The sequence below is a fragment of the Pipistrellus kuhlii genome, unplaced genomic scaffold (genome assembly GCF_014108245.1).
Source record: "Pipistrellus kuhlii isolate mPipKuh1 unplaced genomic scaffold, mPipKuh1.p scaffold_m20_p_7, whole genome shotgun sequence".
Classification (NCBI taxonomy): domain Eukaryota; kingdom Metazoa; phylum Chordata; class Mammalia; order Chiroptera; family Vespertilionidae; genus Pipistrellus; species Pipistrellus kuhlii.
This window is the reverse complement of record NW_023425573.1, coordinates 71,712,450-71,726,855: the sequence shown is the minus strand read 5'-3', so window position 1 is coordinate 71,726,855 and position 14,406 is coordinate 71,712,450. Positions and strand designations below refer to the sequence as shown.

Below are 14,406 nucleotides of genomic sequence, written 5' to 3'. Positions count from 1 at the left end.
CCAGAGGCCTGTAGCAAATGGGGTGGTGTGGAATGCCTGCGTCGCCATGGTGACAACACAAGCATCCCATCCTGCCCCCGATTGCTTAGCAGCTCTGTATGCAAATTAACCTGCCATCTTTGTTGGGTTAATTTGCATAGTCATTCCTGATTGGTAGGTGGGTGTAGTGAAGGTACGGCAATTTGCATCTTTCATTTTTATTAGTGTAGATTATTAACCCAGTTCTGGTTAATGCTATGGAGCTTGACCTTTGTACCTTCCATTCTTTTTTTTTTATATATATATATTTTATTGACTTTTTACAGCACATGTGTCAAACACAAGGCCCGCGGGCCAAATCCGTCCCGCCAGGCCTTGCAATGTGGTCCGCACCGCGCTGTCATCACTGCACTCCGCTGCGTTTCCATCACAATGACAGTTTATGACTGTTCAGTAAACCATTCGGCCCGCGATTTAGGCTGGATTTTAGATTTTGGCCCCTTCTCTGATTGAGTTCGACACCCCTATTTTACAGAGAGGAAGGGAGAGAGATAGAAAGCTAGAAACATCAATGAGAGAGAAACATCAACCAGCTGCCTCTTTCACAACCCCTTCCGGATATGTGCCCTCAACCAATGTACATGCCCTTGACCGGAATCGAACCTGGGATCTTTCAGACCGCAGACTGACACTCTACCACTGAGCCAAGCCGGTTTCGGCATGTATCTTCCATTCTTCTTATAGAAGCTGAGCTCCCAAATTTGGCCATCTCTAGGCAGCTATGCATTCATAATTCTTGAGCCTTTATGTAAAAAGAGGCAAGTTTTTCTAACTTGGCTTAGCCTAAATGTAAAAAACTTAAATTGCATTAAATGTTTCTACTTTTCAAAATGGGTGGTTTTTTAAGTTAATGTAGAATAAAAAGATGTATATATGTATTCCTGGTTTCTTTTTTGTGTATTTGATTTCTTTACACATAGTCATATGTGCTTGTGTATTTGAGCATAATTTTTGTGACTCTGTATCTTTAAATTTTTTATTCCCTGTTCCCACAGATATATATATATATATATATATATATATATATATATATATATATATATATATATATATATATATATATATATCATATATCATATATATATATAAGAATTCCATCTGAAAACACTTTTCTAGATAGTAGAATTTGTGACAGAATTTGGGACTTCTTTTTGAGGCATTATTGTTTTTACAAGTTTTCTTTATATTCAGAAACTGCTTAGACAATAAATATAATCAGATTTTTTTCTTGACCAGAATTTGGATTTCTTAATTTGGGAAGTTATTTTTGCATTAATACAACTGAATAATTTTTTCATCCTTCCCTACTCTTCTTTTTATTTCTCCCCTTTTCTCCTTCTACTTGTGATAGAATAGCATTCGTTATATCAGCATCTATTTCTGTCACTAAGGCATTATTCTTTGTCTTTGTTCTTTTGGTTTCTCTTGACTAGAAGTCAGATATTGTCTCCTGAGCATGATACAAAAACTGCATAACCACTACCATTAGATGAGTGAAGAAAAGCAGAAGCTAGTTACTTAAATCGAGTTATTAAGATTGTCATAGGAAGCCAAAAAGTGAAAAGCTTAGCAGAACACAAACTGAAATACTGAACAGAATGGGTATTAATGAGCCGGCTATAAAACTCAAAAATGTACTGTTAGTATTAGCCACACAAAATTAACCTCAGATACACATTTTTACACATGAAAATAGCAGAAGAGAACCAATAGAAAGGGACCATAGGAAATTGTGCAATAGAATGGGAGGAAGCACTAATCTTTAAATCATCTGTGTGATGAAAGTCCTACTACATTAATTCCTATACATTGGCCAATTTCAATTTAGAATAATTTCTAACAGAGTGAATGAGGAAGTAGAAACAGAAGAGGGTTTGATGATCTTTGCTCTCAATTGCTGAGAATGGCTATGAAAGTAGACAGTATTGGGTAATGGAAACGGCAGAACTTTTTAATCCAAAAAATAGAATAAGAGAGATAAGCATAGGATTATGTGTAAACACACCTTCAAGTATGAATATAACTTTCCCACTTGGGAAAGGAAATCAAAGACACTGGAAGACTGTGTAACAAGCACAGAGGTGTGCTTGAGAATCCTGTATTTCCAAAATAAAGCAGTTTTAAAAAGATATATGGAACACTGACTCTCTTTATAGGAGCTGGGTAAAGGAAGATGGCGATGAAAGAGAAGTAGGAAGTAGATGAAGACTTTTTATGCTGTGCTAAGAATGTGAATGTCTAACCACTGGAGAAATAGGATGAGAGGATTTTAGCTAGGGGATCTACATTTTTAAATATGAATCTCATGAAATTTAACCTAGGAGAAAAGTGCAAAAGCAACTAAAAAATATAGAGAAAAACACTAAAAAATGGGGAAAGGGGTGGGAAAAGAGTGATTGAGAGCAAGGTGGCAGATTAGCATCCACTAGATATGATGTCTGTCTTGAATGGGGTTGCAAAGGAAGAATGTTGACGCTTGGACAACCCCATGAGTTCAATGATCAAGTCAAGTATTATGATCTCATGAGCATAAGGCTATTTGCAACTTTCAACAATTTCCATATTGTTTGTTGAAAAGAAAGTGTGTGTATGAAACATGTATTTTTAAAAATATATTTTATTGATTTTACACAGAAAGGAAGAGAGGGATAGAGAGTTAGAAACATCGATGAGAGAGAAACATCGATCAGCTGCCTCTTGCACCCCCCCACTGAGGATGTGCCCGCAACCAAGGTACGTGCCCTTGACCAGAATCGAACCCGGGAGTTTTCAGTCCACAGGCTGACGCTCTATCCACTGAGCCAAACTGGTTTCGGCTGAAACATGTATTGATGTTATCTTGACTGTTGGAAATGAGAAGCTATATAATTTCAATCAGTACAAATGTTTAAAAAAATTGTAGCAAAAAGATGACAAACAGATCTCTTCCATCAAGATGAGCAAGTTATGTATCCATTGGTTGAGTGATGAAAATCTTTAGAGGAAAATGAATGATGACCTCCAGTTAGAACTGTAATAGCACCCAAGTCCATCTGGTTTCTGGACATCATCCACGAAGTCACTCAACACATATTCATGAGAGACTCTTATTATAAGCTAGTTGCTATAAAAATGCACAAATAAGTTGGACACTGTTTAATATATAAATTATACAAAATAAAGATTTTAGCATTTCAATTTTCTTAAGATATGAAGTATTCCAGCCCTAACCGGTTTGGCTCAGTGGATAGAGCATTGGCCTGTATACTGAATGGTCCCAGGTTCAATTCTGGTCAAGGACATGTACCTTGGTTGCTGGAACATCCCCAGTAGGGGGCGTGCAGGAGGTAGCTGATTGATATTTTTCTCTCATTGATGTTTCTAATTCCCTATCCCTCTCCCTTCCTCTCTTTGTAAAAAATCAATATATTTTTTAAAAGATATGAGATATTCCATAAGCCAATCTATCAATTAATTTTCTAAACACTAACATCCGAGCTGTAGATTTTCCTTCAGAAACATTGGTCCAAAATCTAGTGGGAGTCATAAATTCATTAATTAACATGTAAAACCATCCTCACAAATATTCAGATAAAATGGAAAAGGGACAATATGATTTAGTTTAAAATAGATGGAGAGTCTGCTGACATAAAGCTATATAGTTGTATATGAAGGCTTGTATTGATTATTATAAGATGGACTGGTGAGGAGAGCAAACGAGAGTGTCGGTAAGGTAAGACTTGTTGGATATCCATGACTTCATTAGAATTTCAAGAGACATGGGTTTAAGGTCAGGGAACCAAGTCATGGGCCAGATAGAGTGTGATGCACTCCATGAATTAACTTGTTGAACAGTCACCACCTCCCTGAGTTAGAACTTTATGAAGTGTCAAATAGAGAAGTTGAACATTAAAAGAACAGAAAATGGAAAAAAGATGGTGATTTCTTAGCACTGAATGAAACTTCTATTCAACAGCCCTTCTCTTCATGGATCACAGATAAAACAACACATTACCTTTCATCTTTAATAACAGTACATCTGTCTGGATTGCTTTCTACCAGTGTCTTGGCATTTAGATCCATGCTTATGTATTTAGCAAATAAACACTGTAACTGTAGGTTAACCCACATATTCTCCAATCCTGCACTATTAAGAAAATTATAGGTTTGTCAGTAGGTTAAAAAGAATTCTTTTTATTATGTGTGCTTATGCACTGAGGAGATATATTTAACAAATCTAAAAAAACTATTATAGATTTCAAGATTCTTGTCATTTTTTTTTGTCTCTCTACAGGCATTAGTACAACTTCCTACACATAAAAGCAACATGGTAAATGTGCATTGCATTAAATTACATATTCATTAGTAGAAAATAAGAACATAATAACAGTTGTAAGTTCTAAATGCTGAAATTAATATAGATGCATGTCCATTCCACATGTATAGATGCATAAAGGAGAATATGGACTACTGGGCCCCTAAGGATTCCCTGTAATGTTAAACAGAGAGGCTAGAGAAATATATTTAGGCATCTGGAAAGAGAACAGAAATAGGGAAGGAAAGGGGGGTCATGACCTCATAGAAACCACTGAAAATGGAGGCCACTCAGGCATTTGTAGTGACAATGCTTCTTAGATTTTCTATTACAGTAAAATACCCTCTTCCTTTGAGTCACCAGTCCTTTCAATACCATGGAATTAGATTTGGGTTTTAGATAATATGGACACAAAGAAGTATTCAGAGGACCATTTCTTCAGAGGTCCAATAATGAATATCTAACTGAAAGGAGTCTGCTAATTGCCCATCTTCCTTCCATCTACTCAGGCATTTGCTGTGACCTGTCTCCAACTCATGTATTTATCACAGGATTTCCTGGTTGTTAACCTATCTGTGTATGTGACATAAGAGGCTCATTCTGTGGAGAACTTGATGCACTGCACAGAACAGCAATCAAGTTGTGATACCAAAATCATATAATCATCTCTTAATCTCATTTAAATAATAGTAACTTTATTTATTATTCCTCACTAATTGCCCATTTAGGAAAAATAATCAATTATCATTATCTTCTTTTGTTGAGAGGGAAATACACTTGTCACTGAAAACAGGATTTAACCTTAAGGGAAAACAATGCCTCTAAATTATAGACAATCTAACAGTTACAAAACACTTCACACTTAAGCCATCTTGACAAATATAGGTTTCCAAGTATGAATATTTTAATCATGATCATGCAGCTTAAGACAATAGATCATTTCTTAAATAAATATTTTAAAGTCTTAGGTTTAGTTTTCTAAGTCATATTCCACTAAACTTATGAGAATTTACATCTGAAAACTGAGCAATTTGATTAAAGTAAATCAATATTTAGTATAATAAGCTCATATAAACTAATAACTTGATACTCATTTTTATTATTTTTTCATCAACCAAAAAGTTATAAAGTAAATTTGATGGGCCCCTGCTAAATTATTTTATCTGCTTTAGTAATGAATAATTTTATGGATGCTAAACTATATATGTTATATAGTGATAATATTAAATGTTAAAAATACTACTAAAAGCCCTAACTGATGTTATTCAGTGTTTAGAGTTGTGGGTTTCATTGCCAGTCCAGCGAATGTACCTGGTTGAAGGTTGGATCCCAGCAAAGTCCAGGGCATGTTTGGGAGGCAACCAATCAATGTATCTCTCTCACATTGAAGTTTTTCTCTCTCTCCCTCTCTCACACTCTACCTAAAAATGGGGGGGGGAGAAATATATATATATATATATATATATATATATATATATATATATATATATATATATAATTTCCTAAAGTGAAGATTAACAAAAAAAAAGTAAAAAGTACTACTTCTACTAATAACTATGATTATGGTTATATGATTATGGTTATGATTTATTAAACAGTAAGTGCAATGTTCATGCTCTACCAAACTCTATGTTGACATGTTCATATAAATTATGCCATTCATTATCTCCTGTTTATCTAGGAAGAAACAGAAACTTCAGAACATTAAGCAATATATTGTTAAATGAGTTAGGGTTTGAACCTGGGCCTACCTAACTCCTTAGCCAGTGCCTTTTCTCTCCCAGCCTGCCTCTATAGAAGACCTGAATATCCCTTTTTTACAAGAGAAACTGAGTCTTGTGCTAGTCCTCACATTCCTTTTTTGAACTAAAAATCACCCACAACCAAGCACAAACCTGATGCCAGGACCAGCCACCTGGCTTTTCTGACTCTAGTTACAGAGAATCTGTAGCTTTTGTCTACCTGTCTCCCAAACTGTTATACTCTTCCAGGCCAGTGGGTGTGCAAGAGAGAATATATGTCTTTACTTCCCTCTGTGGAAGAGCTCATCCTTTAAGCAAGGATGCCTAGAGAAACCATATTTTCCACTGAATAAAAAAAAATTATGTGAGACCATAATTGATAATAAATAAGTAAATAAATAAATAAATAAATAAATAAATAAATAAATAAAGGGGAAAAATAAAATAAAATAAAACTGGAAGAAAAAAAAAAGACAATCCCTTTTCCCAAAGCAAATATGACTGAAACAGAAGATGAGGCTAAATGTTTCCCTTTTTTGTTCCATTTTTATGCCTTAAATAGTTCCCTCAATCTACCACACATGTAGTTCAAGTAGGGATTGAAAACAGAAAGGTGAAATGAGGAAGCAAAAGAAAAAATTAACATAGAAAAGCACTCATAAGAACTTCCCCAGAGAGAACTAAGACCCTTGAGGAGCTTCTGGCTATTTGTGGCAAAGGTTAAAAAAAACAATTGAGGCCAAAGCATTATATAATAGTTAGGAATAAGCACTGGGCCAAGTGAAAATACTAAGTATTTTATTTTCTGTATAATTTGGCTTATTAAAATGAAGTGAAAAATTGCTTCTACTTCTTAAAATACTAAATAAAATCAATATAGTTTATATTAATAACGAATTATAATCACATTAATTATAATGATTATGTGCACTAGGCATTTCATATGATGCATTTCACTTAATCCAAAAGCAGCCTATTGAAATGTTTGCTTACTAGTAGATTTGGAGAAACTGAGCCTTAGAAGAAGTTAAGTAATGCACTCAAGGACATACAGCTAGTAGTGACAAAAGTGGAATTGGAAGTCAGGCAGTTTGATTCCACAGACTCACTACTATTCTTGCATCTAGTAGTTGTAACAAGTAATGTCACTGTCATTTTGTTCATTCCTGCTGAGCCTCTGATATACTGTCATAGCAATATGCTGGCTGGGTTTTTAATAAGGAAAATAGCATAACTCTCAGGAATCAAATTCATGAACCATTATCTCTTAGGGGCCTCTGTGCCCAATATCATACAGCCACAATATAGTCTCACAGAAAGCATGGATTAATTTAATTCTAGAGTCAATTCCATGTTGAAATACCAAATACAATAGTTAAGTTTTCTGAGCATGAGAACTACTTCCTGCTGGCAAAGCATCCAGGGTGGAAAACTGATGGGAGTGATATAAGTATAACCAAATGTTTTAGCAATGAAAAGAAATGTTCCCACCATATTACATAAACAACTGATGAACAACAAAGGACATGTATGTTGTAACATGAATGTACCTTAAGGATGTTATGCTATGTAAAACAGTCACTGAAGGGCAAATACAGCATGATTCCACTTACAAGGGGCACCTAGTGTAGTCAAACTCATAGAAGCAGACACTAGACTGGTGGCTGCCCAGGGCTGGGGGAGGGGAAATGGAAGTCGCTATATGGGTAGCTGGTATCAGTCATGCAAACCAAATACATTCTAGAGTTCTGCTGTGAAGCACTGCGCCTATAGCTAGTGATATTGTACTGTGAACGCAAACACTTAAAAAGGTAGATCTCACATTAAGTGTTCTTACCACAATAAAAAAATTGCATTTATGAAGTGAGCATAACTTTGATATGACAAATAAATTCCCAAGAAAGAAACTTATACACCAATTAATATCACTTAAATTATATATATATATATATATATATATATATATATATATATATATATCTGGTTTATGTCTAGTTGAGCAATTGTTAAGCTGACATAAACCAAATTACATATTTCACTATACCCAATAGTAACATTTAATTCAATTAGGAATGAAAGAAGGACAAAACAATTACACATCCCTCCATACAGTTAATGGCTGTTTCTTTGAGGAACTCATAAACTGACAACTGCCCAGTTAACTATACTTCTGGGTGTGTGGTTTTTTTGTTTTGTTTTGTTTTGTTTTTTATCAGAATGTTGTCATGTGAGACTTAAGGAAAATTATAAAATCTTTAGATTACTTTTTTTTTCCCCAAAAACAAATAAAATACTTACATTATTAACAGAAGAGCATACTTGTTTTCGTCCATAAAGTCTTTGGGAAGGGACAACTGTAAAGGAAGTTCTTTTAAAGAAAGAGCAAAATATTAAAGATGTAGAGTCATTTCTATGTAAAACTATAAGATGCAGAGAAAGTTGTTCTTAAATAGCTTAACATGCACAGAACTTTACCATAGTCATCGATAGAAACCGTTAAAAGTCTGGACTTCATTATCTTCTTCAGGATAGCTTCCTTTAGCATAGAATTGCTTTCCAATATAAAATATTCTACAAATAAAAAAAGAGTGCATATTACTAACTGCTGTGTGTTGATCAAGAATCAGTGGAAACAACAAATAATTATCCAGCTGTTACACATGGCAGCACTGAGCTAAGCAGTGATGAAATGCTCATAATTTCTCTCCTGGATAACTACACCAGTTTTCTCACTGAATTCCAGTGACATTTTCTTCAGTTGCCCCTATATAGAATTAGCATTTGCATTTTCAAAATGCAGATCTGATCATGTTTCTACTCTCCTTATTATGTTTAAAAGAATACAAAATTATCAAGCACTCAATAAGATGAAATTCAGAAAGGCAGGATTCCAATCCAAAATTCCCAAGCATGCAAAATGTCAGAAAAATACCACACATGATGAGTTCCAAATTTAATCAGTAGAAATAACCTGGGAATGACACAAATGATATAATGGATAAGTAATTATATTTAAACAGATATTATAATTATATTTTATGAGTTTAATAAGATAGAAAAAAACATGAAGTCATTAAGGAAAAATATGAAAGAAATTTAAGGAGAAGGATACAAGTTAAATTTTTTTAAAAACGTAAAAATCAAAATCTGGGACACGTGAAAACTATGAGATCTAATGAAACAAAACAAGATGAGATTAATAGCATATTAGATACTGCAAAAAAAATTAATGAATCTGACATTGTAGCAAGAGAGAATTTTATATATATATATATATATATATATATATATAATTGGATATATATATATATATATATATACACACACACACACACATATATATATATCTCCAATATGCTAAGTGTCCAACCATCTGGGTAATGATGTCACAAAGCAAGCCTAACTTCCTCTCCCTAGTGACTAGCCTCCTTAGAGTTTCTTCAGCCTATGAACATGGCTTGCTTTATGGCCAGGTGGGAACATTTATACTTTAACCAAATGTCTGTGAAGCATTTTCCCGTGCCTCATCTCATTTGATTCTCACAGAAGTCCTGGAGTAGGTAGATAGGAGACTCAGTGGGATTGGATTTTCTTTTCATTAGCCAGAAAATGGAGATTTAGAAAGCTTAGAAACTTGACCTGACTGAAAAGAAGTAATGAATTGTGGACCTTGAAAATGACTACAGATTTTCTCACTGAGCATAATATAATCAAACACTGCTGTAGTTAAAAATTTTACCCTTTGTTCTCCCTGCATGATCTATAATAATAATCTGCTTCATGTTGATATTTACTGCTGTGTTGCTCACAATTACCTGAAAGAGAAGTTGGGGTGCTTCAACTTGGCTGAAAAAAGTTTAGCTAAATCAGAAAGCAGGTCTAATTAAGCAAGTTTATTCTATATCTATAAAAAAAACTAAGTTGGCTTGCACATGGGTGACACATATAAAGCTCTCACTGGCACTAATTGCATCTGTGTGCTTCCATCTGTCATTGTCAATTGTGAATGTGGTTGATACTTTTATTATAGAGAAAGGGCCAATAGAGATATTAAAATATTTATTCTAATTAATGTGCATGAACTTGTACACCAGGCCACTAGTATGAAAGAGAGAAAGAGAGAGAGAGAGAGAGAGAGAGAGAGAGAGAGAGAGAGAGAGAGAGAGGAATAATCATCAAACACAGAGGAATATGAGTAGCTAGCTGGATTGCTCATTGATACATTGAATCTATACATTTATTGGGGATATTTTATCTATTAAAAATGGGCCTTTTAGACCATAAATATGTATGTGTATGTGTATATGCTCACTTGAGTCTTTAATTTCTTTCACCAATGCTTGTTTTTATTTTAGGGGACTTAACTTTTTTGTTATATTTATTATTGAATATTATATGATTTCTGATGTTATTTTTTGGGGGTTTTTTGGCATTTTTTTTGATTGATTATGGTATCACATAATTATCTTCATCCCACTATTCTAATTCCAAATCCCTCCCTACATATGCTCCCACCCACTGCTGTCCGTGACCACAGGTTTGGCTTATATGCATGCATACAAGTCCTTTGGTTGATCTCTCTCCCTTTTCTCCACCTTCCCTTACCATCCCTCTGAGGTTTGAGAGTCTGATTAATGCTTCCTTGTCTCCAGGTCTGTTTTTGTTCATCAGTTTATGTTGGTCATTATTTCCTCTAGATGTGTGAGATCATGTGCTACAAGAAATACACTTGTAAGAACCGAGAATGAGACCAGCCATAATGATTTTGCTGAGAAGCAAATGAATCAGTCTGTACTGAGTTTCTTTCTGGGCCAACAGTTCTTTTGAGTCCCAATTTCAATGTCAAACAGTTCCTTATGTGTAATCAAGTTTTCAAAGTAATTTAAATTGACTAATTGAAATAAGCAAATATCCTAGAAAAATTGATTGTAATGTACCAAAAGCTATTCCTAAAGTACTAACAAAAATCTTTATTGGCAGTTGATCTCATGGTAAAATTGTGTAACATGTAATGAACCTAAAGCAGTCATATTTTAGCACAAAAAATTATTTTACAAAAAATGTAAAAGCTATCAAGACAACATTATAAAATTTCCAAAGCCTCCTAATATTTAAATTAAAAAAGTGGGGTGATAGTAGAATATCATGTCAGGAAAAAAGATCCTGTAAGTAAATTATATCTGATGTTATTTTAAATAGTATTTTGAATTACTTTTTAATTTTGCATTTCATCATAGTTTATAAAATACCTGGTTTTATATATTTATCTATACCTGTAACCATGATATATAGACTCATTATTTCTAATAGTTGTGTGAGTGGGTGTAGATTTTATATTTTTGTTTATTTGCTGTTTTATTTACAAGTAAATCTTGTGTAAATAAAGACAGTTTTTCTACCTATTTACATATTGTTTTCTTTATTTCACTGGCTAAGTCCTCTAATACAATGTTGCATTAAGAGGATGAGAGCAGGTATTCCTTCGTTTTTCCCAATCTTAGGGGAAAAGCATTCCATATTTCAACATTAAGTATAATGTACTGTTTTTGTGAATACCATTACCAAGTTAAGAAGTTTATTTTTTCAGAGTTATTAATGTTTATTATTATTATTAATATCATGTTTTTTAAAATTAAGCAATTATTTTCTTCTAAATTATTTGCTTTTACAATATATCATAGTGGATTATATTAATTGATTGTTGAATGTTGAAACTACCCTGAATTCCCAGTATAATCAAAATATGTTATCCTTTTATGAATGGCTAGATTTTATTGCTAGTATTTAGTTAAGAAGTTTTGTATCTATTTTCATGAATAAAATTGATTTTTTATACTTGTAATATCTCTGTTGGATTTGGCATCTGGTTGATGCTGACATTATATTTTCTAATAATTAATGTAAGCTTAGTGTAAATATATTAAATATTTTACAGCATGTATCAGCAAAACTAAAATGGGAGTTTTCTTTGTGGGAAGAATGTTAGCTGTGAATTAAAATTTTAATAGATAGCAAGTTATTAAACATTTTATTTCTTCTTTGTTTATTCAACAACTTATGTCTTTAAAATTTTAATAGATAGCAAGTTATTAAACATTTTATTTCTTCTTTGTTTATTCAACAACTTATGTCTTTAAAGAAATTTACTTGTTTCATAAAAGACTTAGAAGCCCAGTGCACAAAATTCATGCATGGGGGGGTGTTCCTCAGCCCAGCCTGCACCCTCTCCAATCTGGACTCCTTGAGGCATGCCCGACTGCCTGTTTAGGCCCCATCCCGGTAGGATCAGTCCTAAACAGGCAGTCAGACATCCCTCTCACAATCCAGGACTGCTGGCTCCCAACTGCTCTCCTGCCTGCCTTTCTGATTGCCCCTAATCACTTCTGCCTGCCAGCCTGATCACCCTCTAACTGCTCCCCTGCCAGCCTGATTGATGCTTAACTGTTCCCCTGCTAGCCTGTTTGCCCCCAACTGTCCTCCCCTGCTGGCCTGATCACCCCTAACTGTCTTCCCTTGCAGGCCTGGTCCCTCCCATCTGCTCTCCCCTGCTGGCCATCTTGTGCCCACATAAGGGCAGGTCTTTGACCATATGGGGGTAGCCATCTTGTGTGTTGGAGTAATGGTCAATCTGCATATTACTCTTTTATTAGATAGGATAGAGACCTGGTGCATTGGTGGGGGCCAGATGATTTTCCCTGAAGAGTGTCTTGGATCAGGGTGGGTGTTCTCTTCAGAGGTGAGGCAGCCTGGGCAAGGGGCCTATGGTGGTTTGCAGGCTGGCCATGCCCCCAGGTGATACAAATGGAGGCCCTGGTATCTGGGGTTTATTTATCTTCTACAATTGAAACTTTGTAACCTGTATAGGAGCCAAGCCTTCTGCTCACTCAATTGCCACAGTCACTTCTGTTGGGATTTATTTATCTTCTATAATTAAAACTTTGTAGCCTTAAGCAGAAACTTGGTCTGGCCAGGGTGTGTGGAAAGTCTGGCTTCTTCCATTGCCAGGGAAACCAAGCCTCCCTCCTGCTCTTTCTGTGGCTGCAGCTACCTTGTTTGGATTTATTTGTATACTGGATCCTGATTGGCTGGTGGATGTGGCTTGTGGGTGTGGCAGAGTAATGGTTAATTTGCATATTACCCTTTTATTAGATAGGATATCAAATTTAGTGCAATTACATGTAATATTCCATTGCTATCATTCTAATGTCTTTAGAATCTGTTAACTATTCCATTAATAAAAATGATAATGATAGTGTACTTTTTATATGAATCTATCTATAATTTTATTGACCTTTAAAAAGAAAAATATTTTGGTTTTTACATATATTTCTCTACTGTTTGTCTATTTTCTATATAATTTATTTCCATTTTTATCTGTATCATTTCCTTCCTACACCTTACTTTGTGTTAATTTGCTCTCTCTCTTCTTTTTTTCTTTTCACTAATTTCTTAAGGTGGAGGCTTACATGATTGATTTCAAAGTTTTTGTTTCTTATAAACTAACAATTTAAAAGCATGCATTTCTTTCTCATTATAATGTTAGATATCCCCAAATTTAGATTTGCTGTGTTTTTATTTTCATTTGGCTCAAATATTTTAAAATTATTTTTCTCAGTTCTACTTTAATCATGCTGTTTTTGTCCTCTGTGATTAGTGTATTCCCTTTAGTATAAAGCCCTTAGGGAATACATATTATTACCAATAAGCCCTATCCATGCTCTCTATCAATTACTTAGAAATGCATTGTCAGCTTCTTGATCTTTATTTTGGATTCACTTTTATTGTTCTAGTTTGAGGTTTTTTTGTTGTGTGTGTTTTGTTTTGTTTTGTTTTGTTTTGTTTTGTTTTGATATGCATTTTAAATATTTTACTCTACTGTCTTTAGATTTACTTTCTTCCAAAGAAAACTCCACAATAATTCTTGGCTTTGCTATTATGTATATAATGTGTGGATATAATGTGTTTTTAACTTTGATAATTTAAATTTTTCTTTTTGTCTTTTTTTTTTTCTTCATCGCTGTTTTTCTATTGGGATTTATCCTGCTTAAGGTTTATTGAGCATTTTATATTTTCATTAAATTTGGATTTGGCCACAGTTTCATCAGATATTTTTTTATCCTTCCCCTTTCTGAATCCAATTTAAAATATAAATTAACTTAGGCTCTGTTCATTTCTTTCTCTTGTTTTGTTTTTTTTCCCCCCTCTGTGACTGAAAGTTTTCTCTGATAATGTTTCAAATTCATTGACCTTTTCTTCTGCATGGTTTAATTTGATTTTAGTACTTTGCAGTGTGAAGTGTTTTTCAAATACATTAACTTTAGAATGTTCCTT

General features: G+C 34.0%; 1 protein-coding gene across 3 annotated transcripts in view; it reads right to left on the bottom strand.

Annotated features, from left to right (window-relative positions):
* Positions 1-14,406, bottom strand: part of DPP10 (dipeptidyl peptidase like 10) — a 1,279,923-nt gene that overhangs the window by 28,921 nt on the left and 1,236,596 nt on the right. For all 3 annotated transcript variants that reach the window (XM_036421268.2, XM_036421267.2, XM_045575259.1), the window contains exons 18-19: positions 8,551-8,646; positions 8,374-8,443 (exon numbers count right to left, since the gene is read on the bottom strand). In XM_036421268.2, the coding sequence (XP_036277161.1) occupies positions 8,374-8,443; positions 8,551-8,646 (166 nt within the window). The remainder of the gene's footprint in view (positions 1-8,373; positions 8,444-8,550; positions 8,647-14,406) is intronic.